Source organism: Martes martes (genome assembly GCF_963455335.1).
Source record: "Martes martes genome assembly, chromosome: 2".
NCBI lineage: Eukaryota > Metazoa > Chordata > Mammalia > Carnivora > Mustelidae > Martes > Martes martes.
The window spans coordinates 171889350-171917253 of NC_137889.1; the positions used below are offsets into that span (position 1 = coordinate 171889350).

At 33.9% G+C, this 27904-nt stretch overlaps 1 protein-coding gene across 1 annotated transcript in view; it reads right to left on the minus strand.

Moving 5' to 3' along the window:
- The window catches only part of PDS5A (PDS5 cohesin associated factor A), a 143202-nt gene that overhangs the window by 73172 nt on the left and 42126 nt on the right, over positions 1 to 27904 (minus strand). Inside the window, exons 3-11 of the mRNA XM_080796909.1 lie at positions 18504 to 18707; positions 17311 to 17397; positions 16732 to 16829; positions 12135 to 12261; positions 10147 to 10227; positions 8218 to 8358; positions 4867 to 4982; positions 2408 to 2502; positions 1367 to 1512 (exon numbers count right to left, since the gene is read on the minus strand). Of these exons, the coding sequence (XP_080653035.1) occupies positions 1367 to 1512; positions 2408 to 2502; positions 4867 to 4982; positions 8218 to 8358; positions 10147 to 10227; positions 12135 to 12261; positions 16732 to 16829; positions 17311 to 17397; positions 18504 to 18707 (1095 nt within the window). The remainder of the gene's footprint in view (positions 1 to 1366; positions 1513 to 2407; positions 2503 to 4866; positions 4983 to 8217; positions 8359 to 10146; positions 10228 to 12134; positions 12262 to 16731; positions 16830 to 17310; positions 17398 to 18503; positions 18708 to 27904) is intronic.

The following is a 27904-nucleotide window of genomic DNA, read 5'->3' on the forward strand; positions in this document are numbered from 1 at the left end:
ACAGTTTGCTAGGAGGAAAGAAAGGTGGCAGGAAGAAGGTCGATAAAAAAAGGAGACTATAAAAACCTACAGTTAGAACCATGACAGTGAGATGTAATTAAAAAAAAAAAAAACAAAAAAACCCAAAACCAACTAAAAAAGATATTTGTCTCAATAACAAATCAGAGCATATGATCTTTGGTTTATTTACATTAATATTTCTTGACAATCTTTTGTATAATTTCCTCATTTTTAGGCTATTTAGATGGAATGAAACTTTGTTCCCATATAACAGGTAACTGATGCCTTTGACGTTTCACACATGAAACCAAATAATGTAAGCAGTGAAATCTAAGAATAAGTCCTGTCCCCACATTTTATAGAGGAGAAAACAAATTTCAGAAAGGCTGTACACAAGGTCATCTAATTTACTGCACCAAAATTGGGGTCCTAAAAAATATCCAGTAGATGCTATTATGACCATATCACACAGCTTCAGGAAGATGCATTTATTCAACTCTTTCAGAAACTATCAACAAACATTAGCAGAAGCAGGAGTGAAATGTTTCTAAAAGGAAGAAATAATACAAATGGTAACACCTTCAATCAAGTGTGTGTATGGAGGTGGGGGCGGGAGAGTTACTAAATAACCGACAGGTAGAGCTTCATTTCATTTAAATAAAAGCCAAGAGGAAAAACTTGTTCAAAGTTATAATTACTGATACAGTTGAACATGTTAAACAGCGTCTGTCTGACATACTTGCCTCCTCTACCAAAATAGTTAGAAAGAACCTAAAGAATACCTCTTGCTGTATTTTATAACCAAGAAATATAGTTTTACTCTTAAACTACTGCTAAAGGACACTGGTTTTACCAGGACAGTGTGTTTTCAACTATGCCCCAAATAAAACAGCACACTGCAAAGGTAACTTGTGTTCAAGTTGTTAATATGATGTCTGATCAGCCTGTCCTGCATGTCTGTCTCTGGCTTACAGCTGACACTATTCCTTAGCAACAGGTTTTGTTGTTCTTAGTACTAGTCTTCCTTAACAAATCATGTTTTTAACTGTAACCACAGAGAGGAAATCACACAAAAAAGTATCTGAACATACAACTGTTACTTCAGCCCTTAGCTTGGCATAGCAATATAGAAATATCACTTTCATATGATATTCTTTTAGCCTAATGAATGACAGATCCAGCTAAGTTTATACAACATGGTCACTTTTGAAAATGGTAACTGTAAGAAAAAAAACATAGGTGATCACTCACTATTCTATTGTAACTCATAACTGAAAAGGTAAATTAAAACTTTAGAAATAATTTGTCTTCAGCAAACATTGTAAATATAATAAATTACAAAAGAATAAAATTCCTCAGATTTTACCCGTTTATCCAGTGTTCTTTCTCTTACAAAGCCAAGGAGTTGATCATTTACTAAGGCAAGGTCTCTTTTGGCAGCTGTTATTATAGTAACAATGACATCATGACGAATAGCCTCTTCGGGATCATGTGACCTAACTTTCAAATACTCTGTAATAAGAGAAAAAAACTAAAGCTAAATGTTAGCTATGATACTTGTCATGTTCAGAATGACAGAAAAGACTAACGCTTTAGACTTCTATCCATACTGAAACATGTTTGTAAAAAGTGGCATGAATTAAAATCATTTTATTTTTGATGTGACAATACCCTACATAATCACAAAATAAAATACACCACACTATTTCTTACTGGAGTCACATCTTAACAAATAATGTATTTTACCTCAACTATTGTGGAAAAGTCAAATCATAATGAAATATCTGATTTATATATTCAGAACTTAAGTTACAATACAAATTAAAAGAAGTAAAAGAAAAATAGTAAAAATACTTATAGCAAGTTGCTGACAGGTATATTTCTATTCCATACACAATATAAAATACAGAGTAACTAGAATTCAATGACCTCTAAAAAAGATTCTTAAATAATTACACTACAAACAAAACCAAAACAAGAAATGATTCTTCTCTTTTGGTAAACAGCATTTTGATAAAATCATTTATTTCCAATACCAAACAAGCAAGTTCAAATGCTCTATGTTCAAGTTAAGAATGGGAAATTCTAGTCTACTCCAGGAGATAATCACTTTCCGGGTTATTATTAGATTATGTTTCTAAATTTAATTATCACATAGGTATAATGATTTGTGCCCAAACCCAATGTCTACTTCCTCAAACTATGATTTCCAAAAAATTCTGAAGGATTACAATATGAAGATTTCAAGAGTAATTTTACTGTATAAACATAAAATCACTTATCACTTAAAAAACTGAAGTAGAGGCAGAGTTAAAACCTCTTCAGATACTAAATTTAAGGTCAAAGGTCACATCTAAAATATATTTGTGTGATTACTCTCATATTTATAATAAATCAGCCAGCTTACCTGTGAGATCCTTTGCTAAATCTGGGTGATTCATTAAACAGTGACTGGCAAATTTCACACTTTCTAATCTCACAGGAACGTGAATGTCATTAAATCTACATGGAAAAGGTTGTTAAAGATTAGTTGTAAGGCAAAATAATTATTTTCAGATAAATAATTATTTTCATATCTACATAAGTGCCTATAAACAACAGTTACCGATAAAAAAGTGTGTTATTTTAAAATAACAGTATGTTCTGAAGGGAGAATATAAAGAAATACATATTTTCACAAAAACATTTTGAAAACACAATGTTTACCATGCTAAAACAAAAGTTTAAACACATTCCCCAACCCAAACTACATACTTTGTAGAGCCCCAAATTTAAGAGCCTAGTTATAACACAAAACAAAAAATAAAAATTTAAAACCTACAAAATCTATTTCAAAAAGGTAAAAGGGGAAAATACTGGACAAAGAGGTAGAAAGCAAATCTAGAAGTTCAAAGTTAAGTTCATAAAATGTATGTGTCATAACTGCCTTACAACAAAAAAGTTTCATATGCTGGGATGAACTTGTATTAAAGTACTCTTTCAAAGGTTGAGTATATTGTAAAAATGCAATAAATATGAAATACCACATGTAGATCCCAGTTTGTACATAATAAAGGTAAACTTAGCAACTCTCAAATTTAAAATTATAGGCGATTTAAAAACAACTGTTAATTATAAAAATCTGTTTTTAAAAAGCAAAACTATTTTTAAAGTAATCTCATAAGATAACCAATTAAAGTTATATAATAAATGCCTTTTTAAAAAAAGATTTTATTTACTTATTTGAGAGGGAGAGAAAAAGAGAGAGCACAAGCAGGGGAGAGGCAGAAGCAGACTCGCTGCTGAGCAGGGAGCAGGATCCCAGAACCACGACCCGAGCCAAAGGCAGATGCTTAACTGACTGAGCCACCCAGGTGCCCCAATAAATGTCTTAATAAATAAAGCTTACTTTTTTCTTACTTTCCTAAGTAAAGACTAAAATTACAATAATTTTATTTTAATAAATCTTGCATTTAGGATTTATGAATTTTCTTTTTTTTAAAGATTTTATTTATTTATTTGACAGAGAGAGAGAACACAAGTAGGCAGAGAAGCAGGCTCCCCGTTGAGCAGAGAGCCCGATGTGGGGCTCGATCCCAGGGCCCTGAGATCATGACCTGAGCTGAAGGCAGAGGCCCAACCACTGAGCCACCCAGGCACCCCAGGATTTATAAATTTTCTAACTGCCAGAGAAAAATGAAAACATTACCATTTATGATCAACTAAATTACAAAGTATCAAAATACTTATTGCTAAATAATTAAGGAAAATAATACAGTAAAACAGATACACTGCTAATACTTCTTCATTTTAATGAATTCAATGAATGAATGCTTCATATGTAGAAATATGAAGGAGACTGATTATTAGAAATAGCAGTGAATATAAAATTACAAATATAAGAAGTTTCTTACAGTTGATTTAGTTTTTATAAGTAATTGTTTTGCTATAAACATCGAGGTAATCACAAGAACAGAATCACTCCTCTTGTTTATTGACAAGTATAGTTGTTTCATTCCCTCTATTTTAAGTTGTCATAAAATCAAGTTTAATTATTCAAAATAGCTAGCATTTACAGACCTTCAAAATGGCTTGTTCTAAGCAAATTAAGATTGTCAGTGTCAGAGATTTCTCAAATATCAAAATATAACTGGCAAATCTAACTTGGGATCATTATAATGAATTTAAGAAAATTTCTAAGCCCACCTTCTCAATCAGCTGAATTAAACAATGATGAATCTTAAATATTCTCCAGAATATAAGAGTAAAAACAGACTTTTCATGGTCTAAAGCAAGAAACATGTAAATGGAATGCAAGAGGGAATTTGATAAATTTCAAAGATATTTTTCAACCTTATCATCATTTTGAATAGATCCTAATAATTCTAAGTTCTCGAGAGGGAACATTAAAAATTATCTGAATCAAGAGCAACGTCATTTTCAATTTCAAAATCTTACTATAATACCAAATTAGTTCATAACATACATCATTCAATTAGATAAGCTACAGACTTAAACAATAAACACTAGTAAAGGAATTGTTGGACTGAAGAATGGCATGGACTGGATCATTATGTCTTCAGTCTCATGATTTAAAAATCTTAAGATGGAACATTCTCAGATATTGCCTATCTATTTATTCTAATGACATTATTGTAGCACAGAAAGATTAAAAAGTGTTATGTGGTAAATAATAAGCATTCTTCATAAAAAATCTGATGTGTAATTTGTTCTCCAAGAAAGAGCAACAGATACTTAAAAAACAAACAAAAAACCCACCACATTATCAATTAAAGTTTTGGTACGTGTGGTTTTAATCAAATGGACCATATTGACTGGCCTCCAAAACATACAAGTCAGAATCCATAGAATTATATGTTCTCTTACCGTCCGAGAAAACACTGCCAAAGAGGACGATTCTGTGTTGCCAAATCAGAATCTTTAGAACCAAATAATTTAGCTAAAAGTCGAACAACAGCTAATCGCTCTTCTCCATCATTGCTCTAAGGAAAAAGAGAAAATAAATGAAGCTGAAGTTTATTCATCAGATTATAGAAAACAACATGAATCATTCCTGAGAAGCTACCGTTTCCTATTTCCACTTACAACGATGAGAACTTTAAAATATCATATGCTCTCATTTACTATGTGGAAATTGATGTGATTCCATGGCACATCATCTGGTTCTTTGTTCTTATTTTACACCCCCTCCAACTGCTAATTTATGCCTACTTCACTGCTTATTTGCAATCTACACAGACATTGTAGAAATATGAAAATAATCATTCATTTCTAACATTCCCTAAGAGTCTTGGAAAAAATTCTGTGAAAGGCAAAGCTGCAAATAATTTCCACCCTGGTAAGTTTTCTTTTCTTTCTTTCTCTTTTTTTTAAGTAGGCTCCACACCCACTGTGGAGCCCAGTGTGGGGCCTGAACTCGCAGCCCTGAGATCAAGAGTGCTTAACCGGCTGAGCCACCTGGAAGCCCCCCATCCTACTAAGTTTTCTTATAAGAAATCTTTCTGCCATTTGAACTCCAACATAAACTCCTATCAGTTAAGGTTTTGATATATGAAATTTTAATCAAGGATCCCCTAGGGACACCGGGGTAGCTCAGTCAACCAGGATTCTGCCTTTGGCTCGGGTCATGGTCTCAGGTTCTTGGGATCCACCCCCACTCTCTCTCTCCGTCCTCCCCCAGCTCTTGCTCTGGCTCCCTCACTCTTGCTTTATCTCAAACAAATACATAAAATCTTGAAAAAAACAAAAACAAAAACAAAAACAAAAACGGATCCCCTAAGTTATTGGAGAATATAACACTGAAGAATGTCATGATTCAGGAAAACTTACTTTTTTTTTTAAAGATTTTATTTATTTGACAGAGGGAGACGGTGAGAGAAGGAACACAAGCAGGGGCGGGTGGGAGAGGGAGAAGCAGTCTCCCCGTGGAACAGGGACCCAGACAGGGCGGGAGCCAGACATGGCGCTCGATTCAAGAACCCTTGGGATCATGACCTGAGCCAAAGGCAGATGTTTAACAGCTGAGCCACCCAGGCACCCCAGGAAAACTCATTTTAATAGAAGAACAAGAATATTAAGAAGATCTAAAAGGTCAGCAAAACAGAACATTATAAAAAAATCAAAACTTAGTTTGAAATTTTTTTTTGATAAAGACCTCCAATTTTCTTATCCTGAATCAATATATGCTATGAATTCTGTTTCAGTTTCACTAGTGATGTCACATCTTACTATAAATTAAGTTATTCTGAAACCATGTGATATGTGAAACTTTAAAAATCACATATTGACTAGGAAAATAAAGGCAGTAACAAAAAGCAAATGCTAATTTTCTCAGCCATTCATAGACAATGTGTGTCTACAGTAATACCAGAAATCCAGTAAAAAAAATACTCATGGAAAAAGCAAGTTAAAAAAATAAAGAACATGGGATATGGTCTTTGTTATGAATAGTTTATCTTTCAGGAAAAGGGGTTTTGTGGGTAAAACAGGCACCCTTATCAAAGCTTTAACATTTGTAATTAAAAAAACTGTTTTCTTTGACAAAGTTTTTCTCAAGCAATGTGACAACAATGCAGATTAGGACCTTTTAGTAAGTCCAATCAACTAACCAACACGACTTATTTTTTTAAAGAAAAATCAGTCTACCGCTTAAACGTCGAAAACTAAATTAAGTGGAAGTTTTATCCTACTTGTTTGTGACTACTTCAGTGACATAGTGATTATTTCAAACGATGTGACATTTTATATTTATATTTTTAATTACTGAAACTGAGTGACAACTTGCCTTCCTACCTTATAAAAATTTAAAATACATTCCTTGAGTGAAGTTGGAATATGATTATAGTGATGGTAAATTGATTTTGGTGCAAAAACCATCTGGTGTCTCTGAGGTGGTATCTCAGTCCACACACAGAAACCTAGAAATCTAGTTCTTAATTCCGTCCCGCCATCCTTCAAGGCAATCTTATTTAAGGATTGAAGAGGTGTGACTTTTCATATTCAGACTCTTATGTAGAGATTGACAGAAAATATTTTAATGCCTTACACCTAGAAATAATTTGGTATGGAAATGTTTTTAGGCTGTTAAAATAAACTCAATATTAAAAAGTAAAACAAAACCTTGTTCTCCATTTAATATTTTTCAAGTAATAGTTTTTCTTAGAAGCTTGGTACAATGTCCTTTTATACTATAAGTAACAAATATTTATAATAAAGACAATATGGACAATTCTTTATTTTTTTGGAGGGGGAGTAGGGGGAGAGGGAGAGAGAGAATCTTAAACAGGCTCCATGTCCAGCGCTTTTGAGTGGAGGGGGGGTGGTAGAGAGGGCGAGAAGCAGACTCCCCACTAAGTGCGGAGCCTGATGGGGCTTAATCTCACAACCCTGAGATCATAAACTGAGCAGAATGCTTAACACCAAGTGAGTCACGCAGGCACCTCCAATATGGACAATTCTTAATCATCATGTATACATGTTGAAAGAGTCTGAAAACTGGAGTTCTAACAAGTCCGTTTTAACTGTGCAACTAGGCAAAATTATTTCATCTTAAATTTTTCATCTCAAAACTCAAAACTATAATGTTGGTCCTAACTATACCACAGTTTAAGGATCAAATAAGGTATTAGATATAAAAAACCTTTCACAAAGTTGAAAATATTGAGCAAATGTAAGCTGTTATCTCACATAGTTCAACTGGAATAGGGGGGATCAAGCGTCAAGTTTTTCATTATTTTTTGAGGAGTTATGAATCCCTTGTTTATTTGGCTATAAAAAATAAGATATGTCCCAAGTCATACAGTAAAATTTTCGTTCTTGATCTATACTATGGAAGGTTCATATAGTTATAATCAAGATCCTTTGAGCAATCAGTTTGAAATCTTTTGATGTTCTAAAATGTATCTGCCTAATAATAAATACTATTTAATAACAATATGTATTATAAGGGATAATACCATTTTTCAAATCTATTATTGTGTCACTCTGTTAATCAGATATTTAACAACGAGGAGAGTTATAATTTTCCCATGTAATTCTATTATTAGATGAGACTGTTTTACTGAAATGATTAAAAATGCATACCTTAACTAACTATAAGATAAACTAAACTCACATTTTATTCTTTTATAAGAGAAAAACAATATTTATATCTCTTACAGTTACATATAAATTTTTCTCTTAAAGCTTAAAAAACTTAAAACTTATAGTCAGTCCTACCTTTAGTTTGAATTCAAGCTGCGGCATGACAGATAATAACAAATGAGGATCTATTGCAAAAAGTTCCTGAATCAGATCAAATACATGTTCTGACAAATCACTTACTGATGATCTTCCCAGCACCAGGACTTGATTGAAAAACTAAAGGAGATATTAAACAAAAATAAAATATCTATTTCACTTAAAAACTTGGACAGATTTTTTTCAATAAACCTGTCTAAAAAAGATATAATTAGGCATTACATATACAACTGAAGGGGATGAAACATATTTCAGTTACTAATATATGATAGAATAGTCACTAAAACAGAATAAACCTCTAAATATCTAATTATGAATGTTATAGGGAAAAAGGAATTCAGCTGTTAGCTTTTTTCCAAATTAAGATGGTATTTCTAGGAATCTTCCATAAAAACAAAACAACTTTGATAGTTTATGTAATTCACTATAAAAAATTTTATAGATAAATTTCCTTATAATAGAAAAATTTTAAAGTCTCAATCTTTTTGCCTTTTAGTTAAGTCTGACTAATTTTGCCATGAGTTTAGTAATAAAGAGTACTTAAAGGTGGGGGCTGAATTCTTGTTTTTTTAAATGCCCAAAGTCAAAAAGATTTTGACTGAGAGTATCAAGAGAAAAAAAGTCATGATACCAAAGCTAACTGATAATTTAAAAGAATGCTAAGAAGAAACAAAAGAGAATATCAAAAGCACAAATTAAAAGACACCTAACATTCCCTGCCAATACACATACACACATAGGAAAAAAAATGTTAAATTTAAAAATGCTAGAGGCAGTTGCACATAACTGATGTAGCCTGTATATTTGGTATACTCATCAAAAAATATATTTCCTTTGAAAACCAACACATGTTAAAAATTTGAAAATATACTTACTATGCACACCTTGGAAAAATAAAAAAATAGTTTTAAAAAATACACATATACAAAAATGATCACGCATAGAACACTAATTCTGGAAGGATATATTTAAAGTCTATTGGTAATGGTTATTTCTGAGAACTGAGATTAGGGTATCCAGAGTTGAAGAGAGACACTTTCCACAATATATTCTTTGTGAAAAGAAACTTTTCTTTTATCATGTTTAAATATTAGTTTAGTAATATAAGTAATACTAATAATTCATACCATTAATATACTCTCACCTGGGGTTTTTTTGTGGAAAATAATTCAACAACAGATAAATGCATACTCAAGAAAATAGCTATTAAAGGAAAACACTGAAATAATCTAAATGCAAAATAATAAGGAAATGGTTAAATTATGGATATATGTATATTCAGAGAAATATTTATAGTCATTTATATTAAAAAGAAATAATTTCAAAATATAGAAAATACATATAAATAGACAATTCAAAACTTTACACCGAGTATGTGAAAAAATAGACAAGAATGTGAGCAAATGTGCAAACAATGGAATGAATGCTATATTAGGAATAATTAAAAATTATTTTTTATTGTAGATTAATTTATTGATTTTTTTAAGTTAAAAAAACTTCAATAAAGAAAAAAGTGTTTTTATTAATATACAACAGCTATTTAAGAGAGAAACAAAAGAGTTCAGAGGAATGACCTAGAAAAATAAAGGTAAAGAAGGAAGGAGAAAGTGAAAGAGATCAGCATACTCAGGAGATAAAAAGTTAAATATAAAGGCAGCAAAAGAGGGGTGGGAGTTGTGGACAAGTTTTTATAAGATATCCTCTTATGCCACTTAAAAATTATGTCAAAGCTTACACAGTTATATTGGATTTGGTCATATCTGGATATATCAGTTCTTTTATGTATTTGTTTTAAACAGATGAAACTGTTTATAGGCTAAACAAAACTATATGTGAAAGGTCTCATTAATTAATACAATGGATTAAGAATTATGCAATTATAGAATAAATATAAACAGAAATACATACATTGGCAATGCATGCCTCAATAGTTTGGACTGTCCTTTTCAGTAAGACTTTTGCAAGGTCAAAGGACTGTTTATTTAAGTTCTGAAACACAATAAAAATATGCAAAGTTACAAATGAATTTGTGAATTTATGAGAAAGAACCATGATAACACTATAATCTTCAAAGCAAAAAATATCACTGAACCCCATTCAAGGTTTTACCTAATATTCTCTAGTCAAGTGGTCTTAAATGCAGAAGTTGCAAATAGCACTGTAAATAAAAAACTAAAATATATTAGACAGCAAAAGTCAAACTCTTTTTTTTGTTTAGTTTTATTAAACTGAAAACTAAGGCTTTTCGGGTTTGTTAACCAAACTGACCTGCCAATTATACCCCTGTATTCTAAATAAATACACCAACCTCCCACCCCCGCACCCCCATGTAACCCACCATCCTAAGTACTTCATTGTCTAATCAATGTGTGATCTAAGAAATAGTACACCTGGAAAGTGTTCCAAGAAAAACATTTGGTCAATTAAGATAAGTTTTGAAACACGGATTACTGTGTTTGCTCCTCAAGATTACCAGTGCACTATAACAAATTAAAGGGTCTGAGAAAGGCCACAGAAAAGACATATTCAATTTCTAAAAACATATTTCAGAATGGATTTCTTATTTTAAAGAGTACCTATCAGCATCTCTATACTTTGAAGTTTTGGACTAAACAGATTCATTCACCATCATCTTGCATCTCTCCCAAAAAAGAGGCTGGGAAACCCTATACTCTTGGTGAGTAATCAGCAAAATTTTTATGCAAAGAGCCAGATGGAAATATTAGGCTTTTTGAGTCATACAGTTACTGCTGCAACTACACAGTTCTGCTGTTGAGTGTGAAACAGCCACACACAAAATGAAAACGAATGAGCATGGCTGTATTCAAAAAAACTATTTACATAAACGGGTAATGAACTAGATTTGTTCTACAAGACATAGCTTCTTGACCCTTGCTCTAAGATTTTATTCCACTGAAAAAAGGGTAAGAAATTAACTTAAAATTAAGGTAACCTTTCTATTTCCTCAAACAGTATATATATTTCCTAATCATAAAAATACTAACTAGAATATAAACACCAAATATGCTATCTATTCCTCTGTTCTTCCCCTCTTATTTTGCCTGACATGCCCCCCCCCCACCATTACTCTCAAAATTTTGGCAAATTACAGATTCATTTGAATTAATAAAATGCAAATAATATTTGGAAGCAGAAGAACTTCTAATTAATTGCATTATTAGATAAGTGCATTATTAGATACACTGTTAATCTAACATCTGATAATAGGTCACTGAACCATTAGAAGAAAAGAGAGGGAGGGTAAATATGAAAAATACGGTTAAGAATGAATCCAGCCCAGTGGTGGAGCTTGTGGAAAGCTAAGTCCTTCAGGTCCTTAGGAAGAAGTAACAGAGAAAAACAGAAAAGCCAAACAGGGAGAAATATACAGCTATGAATCATCTCTTTCCCTTTAACATTAAACCATACAGTTCCTGCTTCTGCGCAAATCTTTTTCTGAAAATGCCCAAGAAAATCGGATTCTGAGAAGAAATACAATTCCTATGTCCCACATCTGTGTTACAAAGAAGGAACTACATTTTCCTTCCCAAAAAATCCTACAACAAACAAACAAAAAAGACCCCCAAAACAAAAAATAAACACCTAACCAAGACAGTACTTTCTAATTCCCACATTACAAGTGAATGTGAAAGATTTTTGTGTTCCAGAAAACAGGAAGCACTTTACTCAATGAAAATCTTCTATAATATATGTTAATCAATAAATCTCCTAAAAACAATAGCTCTAAGACTGATGTGTGTTACACTATTTTATGGGGGCTAGAAAATGATAGTGGGAATAATTATGTGAAATTGCAAACGGTGGAAAACAATTATGTTTTATATGTGTAGTACTATCTTTAAACATAACCCTTAATATCTTCATATTATACAGACCTTATGTGCAGGAATGAGGTTAATAAGAATGGAGTCCAATAATTCTTGAGTAACTCCATCACCTTCCATGATGATAGAACTCATCAAGTCTAGCATGTGCATTTGTACCTTCTTATTGTGGCTATTGCTTAAAGAAAAAAAAAAAAAATCAGGCTTGAAAATTATACTTCCCAGTTTAAAAAAACTATCTCAGATAAAAGAACTGTTACTTGAAGAAAGCATACTAATTAATGACAAAGAAATTTTGACTGTTCTATTTACTTTCTCACTCTGCTAACTGTAACAACAGCTGTAAGGTATTGTTGTAAAGCAGTTTACAAAATCAAAGACTTTTAAAATGAATTAAGTCACCACACAATTAGGAGTCAAAAAGTGGGTTAAATCAACCAAACAAAAACATCAACTTCAAAGAAAGGACATCTTGCTTATATGACCCCAGATTTTAAAAGGTGATAAAATTTTAATTAAGAAAACAAAAAAAAAGTACAAGATAATGATAATAGACAATTTTTCATCCTTTTACATACTAATACATTTCCCAAAATGAAACTATAAACACCAAAAAAACCTTAGCCAATACAAGTAATTTTAGCTATAATATCTTTGTCACTAGAGATTTTAGTTTATTGATACTGAAAATCAAAAGTCTGATATAAAATTTTTATCAGAATTTATGACTAGAAGTTTCTGAAAATGTCATTTAGGTATCTCACAAAGAATTTCAAACAAAATGAGAAGTCAACAAGGTATAAAGCCTAGAATCAGCTTTAGTCCTACTTTCTTAGCCATGCCAGTGAAGAATAAACTGTAGGCCTCCTCAATAAATACATCTCTACTGCTGATCCAGTACTTAACCTAAGAAGACTGGCTATAAAATTGCTAAAAACAAGTAGAACATCTAGGCTTCTCTCCTCTGACTACATCTTAACTAAAGACTTGAAATATCCACTTTCACAATAATCACATATATATGTAAAGATAAATCAAGATAAATGATACAATTTAGTGATACTACAGATACAGGGATATAGAAAAGTTTAAATCAAGGTAAATTCTAACATCATTTATTTATCTCTTACTTTTTTAAAAAACTAACCTGAAATAATGTATAAGAGACCTGTTGAAACTTGATGATAAAATGCAAGATGAAAATTTCTGAAGCTGGTGGAAAAATTCTCACATTAGATACACTGTTTCCTACAACTTTTAGAAACATACCCCTATAGCATACCCTCTTTCAAATGTCCTGTTTACTAAAGCCAAGATCATGAAAGGGGGAGTGTGTGTTAAGGGTGAAAAAATAGAAATATTCAGATTGATGCAAAAAAACTGAAGAGTATTTAACTCTCAGACCCAAATATACTTACAGATCGGAAAGAACTAGAGTGAAGAGAAACAGAACAGGCTTAAAATGATTTCCACAGGTTCTAGTCAAGACTCAGTAATTGGGTAGGACTTATCCTCCTACCTCAAACTAACTAAAAGACTGAACAAAATATATGAAATGATAGTTTTCAGACACTGCACATCATGAACATATTGCTGAGAAACGAAAACATTTTCCAGGCTGCAGTAAGGGAAGGGAAGATACTGACAGAGCCTAGTGGTTTTTCTAAGTCTGGAAAGACTAGAGTTTGCAGGGCAGAATATCAGAGGGGGAGACCTATTCAGAGAGCAGGTCTGTAAAGGTATCCCCGAGTCTTCAAGTGCTTGCTTACTGATCAGCACATGTATGTGAAGAAATGTCTTGAGTTTGGGAAAGGCACCACCTAGAAGGAGCAGAGGGAATAATCCCTGGAATATACAAAGGGCTTAGAATAGAACATGTTCCAACCAAAGTGGAAAATCTCACAATTCACAGGGCATCTTGTAATCAGAATGGTAAACCCACATATCCAAGCTCAAAGAGCCCCAAGCACAAGAAAAAGAAAACTCCACCATGGTACATCATAATCAAATTGTTTAAACCAGTAATGAAGAGAAAATCTTAAAAGCAGGTAGAGAAAAAAGATACATTATGTACAGAGGAACAAAGATTAAAAATGACAAAAACTTTTTATTAGAAACAATGAAAACCAGAAAATGGAGCAACATTTTTAAAAGTACTAAAAGAGAAAAAACAAAACAAAAAAAACAAAAAAAAAAAAAAGAAAAAAGCTTATCAACCTAGAATTTTTACCATAAAAAAACTTTCAAAAATGAAAGTGAAATAAAGACATTTTCAGACATACGAAACCAAAAGAAATCTATCAGCACCAGACCAACTATAGAAATGTTAAAGAAAGTCCTTCAGACTGAAGAAAAACAATACCACATAGAAATCTGCACTGACACAAAGAAATGAAGAACACCAGACAAATGGTAAATGTGTCAGTAAATACAAAATAATGAGCTCCTCTTTCAAAAGGCAAGTCTTTTTAAATTTATTTGTTTGAGAGAGAGACCAAAAGAGCGCGAGCAGGTAAGGGGCAGGAGAGGGAGAGAATCTTCAAGCAGACTCCCTGCTGAGCGGGAACACATGGCTCAATTCCAGGATCCCAAGATCATGACCTAAGCCAAAATCAGGAACTGGCCACTCAACCGACTGAGCCACACTGGCACCCCCAAAAGGCAAGTCTTTTATTTACTTCTAGCTCACTATGAATTAATTAGGTCAACAATGAACTTACATCTTTAGGTTCAGGAACAAAATACTAATGGATCAAAGAAAGGTGTGTGTATGTAAAAGCAACTGTGAGAGGAAAGTATAATGGCAGAGTGGGAAGTGGACTAAGTTGACAGTAAAGGTCAACAAGAGGGGCAAAATGATGACAATTTCAAGAGTTTTAGAATTTTTTTGGCAATTTTAATTTTAAAAGAAAAAGTTGCAAAAATGTGACAGGATACAAAAAATGGCCACAAATTATTCTATCTCTATATTCATATGGCTTTAAAATTCTGTTCCTCCACGAAGATATAGAGTCTATCTAACAAACCTTTGAATCTGGGCTTGACTATGTACCTTCCTTGGTCAATGAAACATAAGTAAACATGAAGTGAGCAGAGGTTTAAAAAGTGCTTGTGAGACATAGCATTCTCTTTCTTGCTATTTTTGAAACCCATCAGCATTTGAAGAGGCCTGGGCTAGCCAGCTGGATGATGAAAGTGTGAGAGAGAGGGACACATGACCTAGTTGTCCTATTACCTCAGCCAACTGCCAGATGTCCTGTCAACAGACTGCAAATAGAGGAGTGAGCCCAGCCCAGACAAAAAGAACTGCCAAACCGAATTAGGAGTTAAATAAAATGGGGTCTATTTTAAGCCAGCAAGTTTGGGGTTGTTTTGTCACGCAGCAAATGCTAACTAACATAAAAGGTAAAGTTTATACAGTTTATCATTTTTTTCATGCCTTCATTTAGTTGCCAAAGGAAGCTTTTTCTCATGCAGTCTCTTTATAAGCTTCCATTTCTACACCAGTTCAGTCCAGTTCTTTCCTATTTATGCCAGGTTAAATTCTATTCCTACCATTCTAGGGAAACAGAAAGCATGATAGCATAGTATCCATAAAAAAAAAATCTATAGAAAACTCTAGAAATGTGCTATCCAATATGGAAGCCATTAGTAGCCAATAGCCACATGCCCACTGAAAACTTGTAGTATGGACAGAGCCACAAGTTGAAATAATAATGCTTTTGTGGGTGCCTGGATGGCTCAGTCAGTTAAGAGTTGGACTCCTGATTTTAGGTCATGATCTCAGGGTTGAGATTGAACCCCACGTCAGGCTCTGAGCTCAGCGGGGAGTCTGCTTGAGAGTCTCTCTCCCCCTCTGCCCTTCTCCCTGCTCACACGTTTGCCCACACTCTCTTTAAAATAAATAAACCTTGAAAAAAAAATTAATGCTTTTGGATACTGTAGAATAAAGTATATTATTGAAATAAATCTAATTTGTTTCTTTTTAACCTTTCTTCACATGGTTACTAGAAAATTTAAAATTTATATGAGATACATTATGTTTGCATATAGTGCAATGCTGTAGAACATATCTCACGATGATGCTTGGTTTATTTTACCAAAAAACCCCCACAAAAAACCCCCAAACAAACAAACAAACAAAAACAGAATAAAACACAACAAAACACTGAACTGAAATCACAGTTTAGGCTCTCCTGTTCAGTGATTTGTCCTTGGGCAAGCCACCACACTCTCTTTCCCTATGCATTAATTTCCCTATTTCTCTAAAGAAGGAGCAATGCTTAAGGTTTTTTTCTCGCTTGAATATGAGAAGTCAGTGTGCTTAACCACTGAAGTACTGATTTTCAGCACTCACTAATGCTATTTATAATACTTATAATTTCCACTTCATAATTTAATATTTCATTACATATGGTCTCACATTTATGAGTCAACCAATGTAACTGATACCTAAACTAAAATAGTGGTACAAGAGCAAAAGCAGCTTTCAGACAACAAGTTTGGTTATTTTCCTCTTCATGTCAATTCTTCTAAGGGAAACATTTCATTATAAATCTAAAAGATCACAGTCACAGGCAAAGTACACAATACTTCAAAATGCACAGCAAGGAAAGAGACAAACAGAAATGCTTAAAAAACAACTTACTTGATCACTGAGAAGAGAGTCCTAAAAAGCTGAATAAAAATTTCATTGCAATCTTCCAATTCGAAGCAGATGTTGTATGATTTAACCCAAGCTAAGTTCTTAAATAAATAAATAAATAAATATTTACACTTGCACAGAATAGCTACACAAAAGCAAATTCAATACTACAATTTACAGAATTACGAATCTCTATTAAAGCTTACAAAACTATATAAAATTAAAGTTGTTAAAGTTGTCATATACTGTGACCTTTAAAAAGACATACATCTGTTGGCATTAACTTACTCTAGTGGAAAAATACTAAATTGTTAGAGATTAGTAGATATATATACATACTAAATATAAGCAAGTGAAAATTAATTCAAATTAATCCCTCTTCAGATTAGAAAGAATAAAAACAGAAAGATGAAAATAGAGTTTCAAGTAATAAGTTTTCCAGTGGAATGTACTTTATCTTAAAAAAGACATTTTATTAAGTCGGATTTGTATAAAACAAAAAATTCATCCTACATTATAAAGTTACTGTAAGGAATTTTCTATTACGTGAATAGTGTGATATTTATTAAATTTTATTTTTACCTCTAATAAATAAAAGTATCTATTAAACTGTGGGCTCTTTGTATCCTCCAAACCTTTTAATTGTCTGGTAATAAACAAAAATATGTCCTGTTAAAAAAAAATGATAAAATTAATTTAGACACAAATACTTATCATTCTTTCATAATACACTAATAATAGTCTGTATACATATTCTCCATTAAATACAATAAAAGAAAATTCTCCTTAGCCAAATGACTTGGAACTGGCTTAGTCCATTACTCCAAATAATGAGAACAAAGCAAATTATATCTTTTAAAAATGATAATAAAAATTATTACTGGCATAAATTTTTAGGCTTTCTCATTCTTGGAGAACCGTAAATTCTCTATCTTGTTGCCCTTTCTTTACTACAGAACGTCCACTTTACTCATTATCTTCATCTTGCATCATGGCAAACAATTATCTTCATTTTAAGGACCTGGACAAGAGTCTTTCCATTACTATTTCCCACATGAAAATAGTAATTTTCAGTAGTTTGAATTTGATATGTGACCACAAACTTGTGTGGAACAAAAACAATAATAGACTGGTTCAAGGGTTGTACTCTTCGTAACAATAGTATGCCATTTCTTAATAAGCTTTCTTTAGAAGTTTTTTTTTTTTTTAGAAGTTTTAACCCAAAAAAGAATCAACATGCAAAAAAATGACTTTAGGACAACTGAAAAGAAAGCAGTTCAAAATACTAAAATTTGCCGGGAATAAAAATTATAAAGAATATGAAGTTAGCTCAAAGAGATCAATTCAAAAGAGTTCCTCAAACATTTTAAACAAAGGCAGAAACCTCTTGAGATAAGCACAATATAATTTTGCATGTACTGTGCAGGGTGAAATAATCATCTGAATACATAAATTCTGTTACACTATTGTTTTATAAAGTGTCACTAACCTACTATTTATCCCTTCAATTCAACCACCTGGGCTTTGTGATAGGTTATCATGAAGGTTACATAGAGCAGACAGGGGCTAGTTCTGATCTACATCTTTCAATGCCTCAATAAAAATACCAGTCATTTTTGTGGATATGCAATGAATTTTAACGGAATAATTCATCTGTTTTACAACTTACGATATAATCTTATGACGATGACAGGTGAATAATAAAAGCTAGTTCTTAAAGGTAAGTTACAGTATAAAGTATAAAAGTAAACTAATTCTGTAAAGATTATATTTACCTTAAGTTTATCATGGGAAGTATATGGAGCTTCTGGGGCATAGATTCGAAAAATGTCGGCCAAACAACATGCTACAAGGAGACGCACATCTTTATTGGGATTCCTGAGGAAAAATTCAGATGCAAGATGCAAGGCTAGTGGGAGATACTGTTGTTTTTCATCTTCTGAGTCCTGATCCATATCCATAAAAGTTTTTACTACCATCTGTAAAAGTACGTAAAAAGAAAAAAATACTCAACTCTTGATATTTACAAATTAGAAGACATATATTTTAAAAAACTCGTGTCCATTACAACACAAACTATTAATTAGTTACTATCAGAAGATTCACAATCAATTTGTGTAAATCTTCATTTAACACTCTAATCATTTTAGGTAAAATTTAACCCAGATAAAAAAATTCTTAGTCTCATACATAGAACCAAATTCATTTGATATTCTGCAATATCATCAATTATGTTTCTTTTATATTTTATTATCAAAGCTGCCTTGATTTAGGCTCTTTCAAACTGCTCTCATTTCACACTTTAGTAGGTTTTAGATTTCACAAAAGAAAACCATGTTTAAGCATTTTTTTAAAAAGATTTTATTTATTTATTTGACAGACAGATCACAAGTAAGCAGAGAGGCAGGCAGAGAGAGAAGGGAGGAAGCAGGTTCCCTGCTGAGCAGAGAACCTGATGTGGGGCTCGATCCCAGGACGCTGGGATCATGACCATGACCTGAGCCGAAGGCAGCGGCTTTAACCCACTGAGCCACCCAGGCGCCCCATGTTTAAGCATTTTTATGTAGCTGTACTTCTGATTAAAAGTTGTAATTATAAAGTAACCTCTCTTATTGTTTGTAATTACAAAATTATCAAATGTACATTTTAGAGTCACTATCTAAAACAAAAAACCCATGCTCATTATTTGGAAGAATACTGCTAAAATATTCATACTGCCCAAAGCAGTCTACAGATTCAATGCAATTCCCATAAAAAAAAAAAAATAGTATTTTTTCACAGAACTACAACGAAAAACCCTAGAATTTCTATGGAATCACAAAAGACCCTGAATTGTCAAAGCAATTTTGAGAAAGAACAACAAAGCTGAAGGTATCATAATCCCAGATTTCAAGGCATACCGTAGAGCTGTAATAATCAAAACTACATGGTTAATAGGGGATGGGAAAATGAGTGAAGGGGAGTTCTAAGCACAGGCTTCCACTTAAGGAATGAATAAGTCAAGGGGATGAAAGAAATATAGTCAGTGATATAGTAATGGTGTTTTATGGTGAGAGATGGTAGCTACACTTGTGGTGAGCACAGCATAATGCATACAGTTGTGGAAATCACCATGCTGTACATATGAAACTAATGTAACATTGTGTGTCAATTACACTTTAATAAAAAGAAAAGAGAATTAAAAAAAAAAAACCACAAGGGTACTAGCATAAAACATATAGCTCAAAAATAAACCCATGCCTATATGGTCAATTATCCACCAAAGAGGCAAGAATATACAATGGGGAAATGACAGTTTCTTCAATAAGTGGTGCTGGGAAAACTGGACTACATGCAAAAGAATAAAACTGGACCACACAAATATAAAATGGATTTAAAGACCTAAATGTAATACCTGAGAACATAAGACTCCTAAAGGAAAACACTGGCAGTAATCTTTTAGACATTGACCTTAAGTAATATCTTTCTGGATCTGTCTCCACAAGCAACGGAAACAAAAGCAAAAATAAACTCCTGGGGGCTCCTGGGTGGCTCAGTGGGTTAAGGCCTCTGCCTTCAGCTCAGGTCATGATCCCAGGGTCCTGGGATCAAGCCCCACATCCGGCTCTCTGCTCAGCAGGGAGCTTGCTTCCTCCTCTCTCTCTGCCTGCCTCTCTGCCTGTGATCTCTCTCTGTCAAATAAATAAATAAAATCTTAAAAAAAACACACACACACACACACACACAAAAACCCTCCTGGGACTACATCAAGCTAAAAAGCTTTTGCACAGCAAAGAAAATCATCAATAAACCAAAAAAGACAACCTATTGAATAGAAGATATTTGCAAATGATATATCTGGTAAGGGGTTAATATCCAAAATATATAAAGAACCCATAAGACTCAACAACAAAAAACCCCGCATAATCTAATTTTTAAAAATGGGCAGAGGACTCGAACAGACATTTTCCCAAAGAAGATATATATAAAGATGGCTGAGACACATAAAAAGATGCTCAACTAATCACTGATCATCAGGAAAATACAAATGCAAAAACAATGCAATATCACCTCATACCCGTCAGAATGGCTAGTATCAAAAATACAAGAAATAACAAGTATTAGAGAAAATGTGAAGAAAAAGGGACCCCTCATGCACTGTTGGTGGGAATGTAAATGGGTGTAGCCACTGTGGAAAACAGCGCTAAGGTTTCTCAAGAAATTAAAAACAGAAGCACCACATGCCCCAATAATTCCACTTCTGGGTGTTTACCTGAAGAAAATAAAAAACTAATTAGAAAAGATACATGCACCCCTTTGTTTATTGCAGCATTATTTACAGTAGCCAAGATACAGAAGCAACCTAAATGTCCACCGACAGAGAAGAGAATAAAGGCGATACACACACACACAAACACACACTCATACTCACACACTACAATATTAATCTACCATAAAAAAGAATGAAATCTTGCTATTCGTGGTAACATGGATGAACCTTCAGGGTATTATGCTAGGTGAAATAAGTCATACAGGAGATGACTTTATAGGTATTGAATTCTATCATTTTTTTCTGTGCATGCTGAGGTGATCATATTTTCCTCCTAATTCTGTAAGCAGAGTAAATCTCACTGACTGGTCTTCTAATTTTAATCCAAGTTTCCATTCCTAAAATCTAATTCTAGCCCAAGTTTCCATTTTAAAATAACACCAACTAGGTTATAACACTTGTACATTGCTAGGTTTGAGATGCTATTATATTACTTCAATTTTTAATTTCAATTAAATTGAAACTGTAATTTCGATTACTTTAATTCACAAAAGGAACTGACCTATAACAGAGATTTCTAAAGACAACTCTGTACATTTAATTTTTTAAAAAATCTTTTAAAGATTTTTTATTTTTTCTTATTTTAGAGAGAGTGTATGAAAAGGGGGAAGGGCAGAAGGAAAGAGAGCGTATCTCAAGCATTTTCTGCACTAAGCATGGAGCCCAACATGGGGTTCAATCCCATGACCCTGAGCCAAAACCAAGAGCTGGATGCTTAATCATCTGAGCCACCCAAGTGCCCCCAACCTTGTCCATTTTAGAAATGAGGTTGAGTATACTGGCTTCAAACAAATTGATAAGTGATCCCCTTTCCCCTACTATATGGAAAGTTTATAATAATGCCACTTTTATCTTTCTTCCTTATATATTTAGTGAAAGTCAAATGCTCGAAGAATTATAATGGAATTTAGAAAATATTCTGGGCTAAATGACAATGAAAATATAAACTATCAATAGTTGGGGGATGCAGTTAAAGTTGTACTTATAGAAAATTTATAGCCTTAAATGTATAAGCTACGAAAGAAGAAAGAATGAAAAACCAGTGATCTATATTTCCATTGTAAGCAGTTAGAAAAATACCAAATTAAATAAAAAGGAGGTAGAATCAAAGGGGGGAAAAGTTCAAACAGCCGTCAATGAACTTGAAAAACATACAAAAGAGAAAACCAAACAATGCCAAATGTTGACTGTTGAAAAGACTAATAGAATGGACATGCCTCTTTAAGAATAAATCAAGGAGAAAGAAAGCAGCACAAACTGCCAGTATCAGGAATTAAAAAGAGGACATATTATATTATTCATCCTGATAATAATAATAATACACTGGAGAGGGCTGTCACACAAAATACACTATTTGGATAATTCTATTTCTCTGAAAAGAAACTGAATCTAAAATTTAAAACCTTCCCGGAAAAAAAATCTCCAATGTTAGATGGCTTCACTGGTGAAAATCCCAAGACTATGTATATCGGTATAGTACTAGCTACTCTGACTGAAACACCAAAACTCTCCTGCCATTCTGCTACAGCTTTGTATCCTCGTTTGGTATGCAGTTACTAGTCAGTGAGAGCCTACTTACTATTCAACTACAAACATCCCTTTGAGAGGTTCAGCCTTATTTCTTGGTCATCTATTAACATTGTAGTAGAGATTATCTAGTTGGAATTAATAATATAATACAGAAGATAAACACCTAAAGTTTAGGAATTCTTAGAGAAATAAAGAGCACCCAATGGGAATTGTGAAACTTTGAAGTCATCAGAGACATAAAGTATTCTGAAGCAATCTGAGCAAGTTCAGCAGGAGGCAAGAAACAAAGTAAAAAAGGGCAAACTGTACTCCTAAATGCCATAACTAAGGAGTTTAAAATTTTATTATATAGGAAATGGGAGTTCCTATTATATAGGAAATAGGACAAAAAGTATTTGTCAGAAAAATCTATGTATTTGTCATCTATTGCTATGTGACAAAATACCCCCAAACTCTGTACCTTAAAACAACAAACATTTACTTGTCACACAGTTTCTATGCAGGTGGAATTGGGAGAGTGACTTGGCTTGGTGGCTTTGCTTGGACTCTCTAATGAAATTGTAATCCATCAAAGCGGTAATCATCTGAAGGTCTAATGGGCCTACCAGGTGTGCTATGAAGGTAGCTCATTCACAAGGTTGGTAAGCTGGCACTGGCTTTTGGCAAAAGGCATCAGGGGCTCTCCGGACAGCTGCTCTAAATGTCCTCATGGGATGGCGCTGGCTTTCTCCCAGAGAGTGATACAAGAGCGCCAAGTCATAAATGGCAATCTTTTATGAACTAACCTTCAAAAACCTACACTGTCACTTCTGAAATAACCTATTAATTACTCAGGACAGCCCTATTCAGTCGAAATATAAGGAAATGAGGCTCATTCAGGGCCATCTTGGAGGCTAACTACCATATTATGTCTCATAATATTTACATCTTCTTTGGTACTTTCTCATAAAGATGCTGGTTTTGGTCATGTGACTTATTTTGGCCAATGGGACATTACCAAGCATAATGCAAGGTGAGGCCTGGTAACCAGGTGCACAGAGAGGCTGGGATGCTTCCTACTGGAACCTAGCAGCCACGCTGTTAGGAAGACCAGACTATCCAAGAAAGAAGAGACCATACACAGAACCCTGGAAAATGAGACAACATTTAAAGGCAGACTACATAGAAAGCTCAAAGCCCTAGCTGAGTTCCCAGCTAAAGTTAGCTTGTAAGAGTAACCCTGGCTTACACCACATGGAGCAATCATATCACAGAGCTGTGAGGAATAATAATTTTAACCCATGAGGTTTTGTTTTACTATACAGCAACGATTAAATTAAACCACATCCATTCTGCAGTTTTAATATGCCTTTCTGTACTGCAGAAGCAGGAAAGCTAAACATTATACATCCTTGGTCATCTTACATTAAGGGTTACAGTTATAACCTAGTTTAGCTAATCAGAAGCACTTATTCATGATTTGGAAAGTGGAAGCATGGAAGAGGTTGTGTTGCTATTGCTTCTGCTATTTTCTTTTTTTGGCTGGCACCTACAAAGCGAAGGCATTTTGTGGTGTGTGGCAGTAGTAGCATTAAGCTTTGTTAAGACAGGAAGGATTCATCCATTTTGTGCTGGTACTGATCTTTCAGGTATGGGAGGCTCTGGAGCAATCATTATGGCAATGGTTTACTCATGACAATATTTCTGAGTAATAGGTATTATTGTCATCTAAGAGGTAGAGGTAGGTATTACTGTCATCTAAGTTTATGGTTAAGGAAAGTTGTGCACTTGTAGGTAATCTGCCCCGGTTCACAGAGTCCTAGAACAAGATCAATACTTAGCACAGAGGGAGGGAAGAAAAGAAAATATTAGAGGGCAGCACATATGATAAGGGTATAATTTAGTTGAAATTTGGTTTCAGATAAATATCACATACATGGCTGTTTGAACTGGGGAGCACAATATAAAGCGTATTTCTTAACACAGGTTGTGGTTAAAAAAAAAATCTTTGAAAGCTGTGACAGTGGTTATTATATTAGTTCCCCACCAGTACCTTATATCCTTTTTATTATTTTTATAAAGATTTTATGTATTTATCTGATAGAGAGATAGAGAGCACAAGTAGGCAGAGGGGCAGTCAGAGGGAGAGGGAGAAGCAGGAACCCCTGCGGAGCAGGGAGCCCAACTTGGGCTCAATCCAGGGACTCTGGGATCACGATCCAAGCCGAAGGCAAATGCCCAACCGACTGTGCCATCCTGGTGCATCTCTTATATCCTTTTTAGAGTACCATATGATTTCACTTCCACTAGGTACAGAGAACAGTCAAATTTATAGAGACAAAGTAGAACGTGATTACCAGTGATTAACAAGAGGAGGGAATGAGGACTTAGTATTTAATGAGGACTTTGTGTACTTTTAATGGGTACAGAGTTTCAGTTACGGATGATGTAAAAGTTCTGGAGATGGATGGTGCTGATGATGTACAACAATGTGAATGTACCTAACATCACTCAACTGTACACTTAAAAATGGTTAAAATGGTAAATTCTATGTTACTTATATTTAACCACAATTTAAAAAATCAGTACAAATGACTTCTAAAACTGGGGAGATATTTTCTTAGCTACATGTTAATTTATGTTACAACCAGGTGAAATAAACACAAATATATCAAAACATGTAAACAAAACAAAACAAAACAAAAAAATAAAGTTCAGGATGAAATAATAATAATAGTATAATAAAAATAAAAACACAGAAGAACATATGATCCTTGGGAATCAGCTAGTTAGGTTTTCAAAACTTTCAGAAAGGAATGCTATTAATATACTCATAAAATATAGACAAGTATAGCATGAATGACCTAACCTGGCAAAAATACAGATGAGGATGACTACACATCACTGTCCCTATGAGCCTAAAAACAAACATCAAAAATGGAATATTAAAGTGAATACAGTATTTTTGTTATAAACGGCTTTGTGCTCATATAGGACATGGGAGTAGGCAGAGAGGAAAAGAGGAGTAAAGTTAATATCTGGAAGACACAGGAGACTCTTTTTACTATTCTTGTAGCTTTTCTAAGTCTGAAATTTTATCAAAGTAAGAAACTAAAATTAAAAATGAATTCATTTACCACAAAATACAAGACATATATATTAATAGCTGAAATGAAAGTTTCACCCAACAGACTTGTCTTAAAAAAAAAAAAAGTTTCTGATTTTAAAAGAACATATTTAGGGACGCCTGGGTGGCTCAGTTGGTTGGACGACTGCCTTCGGCTCAGGTCATGATCCCGGAGTCCCGGGATCGAGTCCCGCATCAGGCTCCCAGCTCCATGGGGAGTCTGCTTCTCCCTCTGACCTTCTCCTCGCTCATGCTCTCTCTCACTGTCTCTCTCTCAAATAAATAAATAAAATCTTAAAAAAAAAAAAAAGAACATATTTACCATTGCATAATTAGCCTGATACACAGATGTTACAGATCTAGGAATACAATGACACAAAGTATTCTAATTCTACTTTAAAACCTTAAAAAAAATTGAATTACAGGTTTCTCAAGAAAATAATTTTGTCTGTTAACATATGTATCCCCAATGATTAGAATTACAGGTTTCTCAAGAAAATAATTTTGTCTGTTAACATATGTATCCCCAATGATTAGATACATATTAACATATGTATCCCCAATGACTGGCACAAAGTGGGTGGGCATATACTTTTTAAAGAAAAAACATTAGAATTCACAAAATGCATCTTTTTTTTTTTTTTTAAAGATTTTATGTGTTTATTTGTTAGAGAGAGAGACCAAGCACAAGCAGGGAGAATAGCAGGCAGAGGCAGAAGCAGGCTCCCCACTGAGCAAGGAGCCCGACATGGGACTCAATCCCAGGACCCCGGGATCATGACCTGAGCCAAAGGAGACGCTTAACCAACTGAGCCACCCAGGCATCCTGCACAAAACACATCTTTAACATCTACTCTGATTACATATACATATGAGTGTTTTGTGTGTGTGTATGTGTAAGTACACACACACCAACACTGTGACCCCTGATACATATTCCTACCGTTCTGGCATAAAACTTACTCAGTTCTAGATAATCAATTAGTAAGTATACATCTGTTTGCTAGAAATTTATCTAGAATTTTTAAGTAAATATAATCCTAAACATGGGTCTATAGCAGGGATCACAACCAGAGAAGAGTGACATGGAAATAAGGACTGGGAAGAAATGGAGAACACATGCCCCAACTAAAGACAGAGCGAGCTTTAGTTAATTATTTCCAGGTGACAGTGCAGTAAAATATTGCAAAATAATCCAGGTGTTTAGGACACAACAAAATTTTAAGTGAAATCATCTGATTTGAGAATTTTAGCAACTCCAAAAAGTTCCCACTATTGCAAAGGAAAAGCAAAACAAGCCTACATGTTCTATGTGGTCCTCAAATCAACAATTTATAAACTGTTAGAAATAATTTAAGGAAAAATGTCAATACAGCCTTCTTTTCAGGTAAATAAATTATTCTGAAAAGTTGTTTTCCCTCTTCTTTTGTACTTAATAGAGAAATACAAGTCTTTAAACAGGTTTTAAAAAACTATGAAGAGGGATGCCTGGGTGGCTCAGTTGGTTAAGCATCTGCCTTTGGCTCAGGTCATGATCCCAGGGTCCTGGGATTGAGTCCCACATCGGGTTCCCTGCTCAGCAAGGAGCCTGCTTCTCCTTTGTTGTGCTATCTTTCTCTCTGACAAATAAATGTTATTTTTTTATTTATTTGACAGACACAGATCACAAGCAGGCAGAGAGGCAGGCGGGGGGTGGGGTACGGAAGTAGGCTCCCCGCTAAGCCGAGAGCCCGACACAGGGCTCAATTCCATAACCCTGAGATCATGACCCGAGCCGAAGGCATAGGCCTTAACCCAATGAACAACCCAGGCGCCCCAATGACAAATAAACTAAAAAAAAAAAAAAAAAACCTTAAATAAACAAACAAAAACCTATGAAGAGGGGTGCCTGGGTGGCTCAGTCATTAAGTGTCTGCCTTCAGCTCAGGTCATGATCCCACGGTCCTGGGATGGAGCCCCACATTGCATCTTGATTTTTCATCTTAAGTATTATATTAACTGGTGTTTTCTGCAGATGCCTTTTATCAGGTTGAAAAGCTCTCTTTTATTCCTTTTTTTTAAATTTTAAGATTTTAGTAATTTAGTTGACAAAGAAACATAGAGAGGGGGGCACGAGCACAGAGAGTGGGAGAGGGAGAAGCAGGCTCCTTGCTGAGTAAGGAGCCTGATACGGGGCTCGATCCCAGGACCCTGGGTTCATGACCTGAGCTAAAGGCAGTCGATTAAAAACT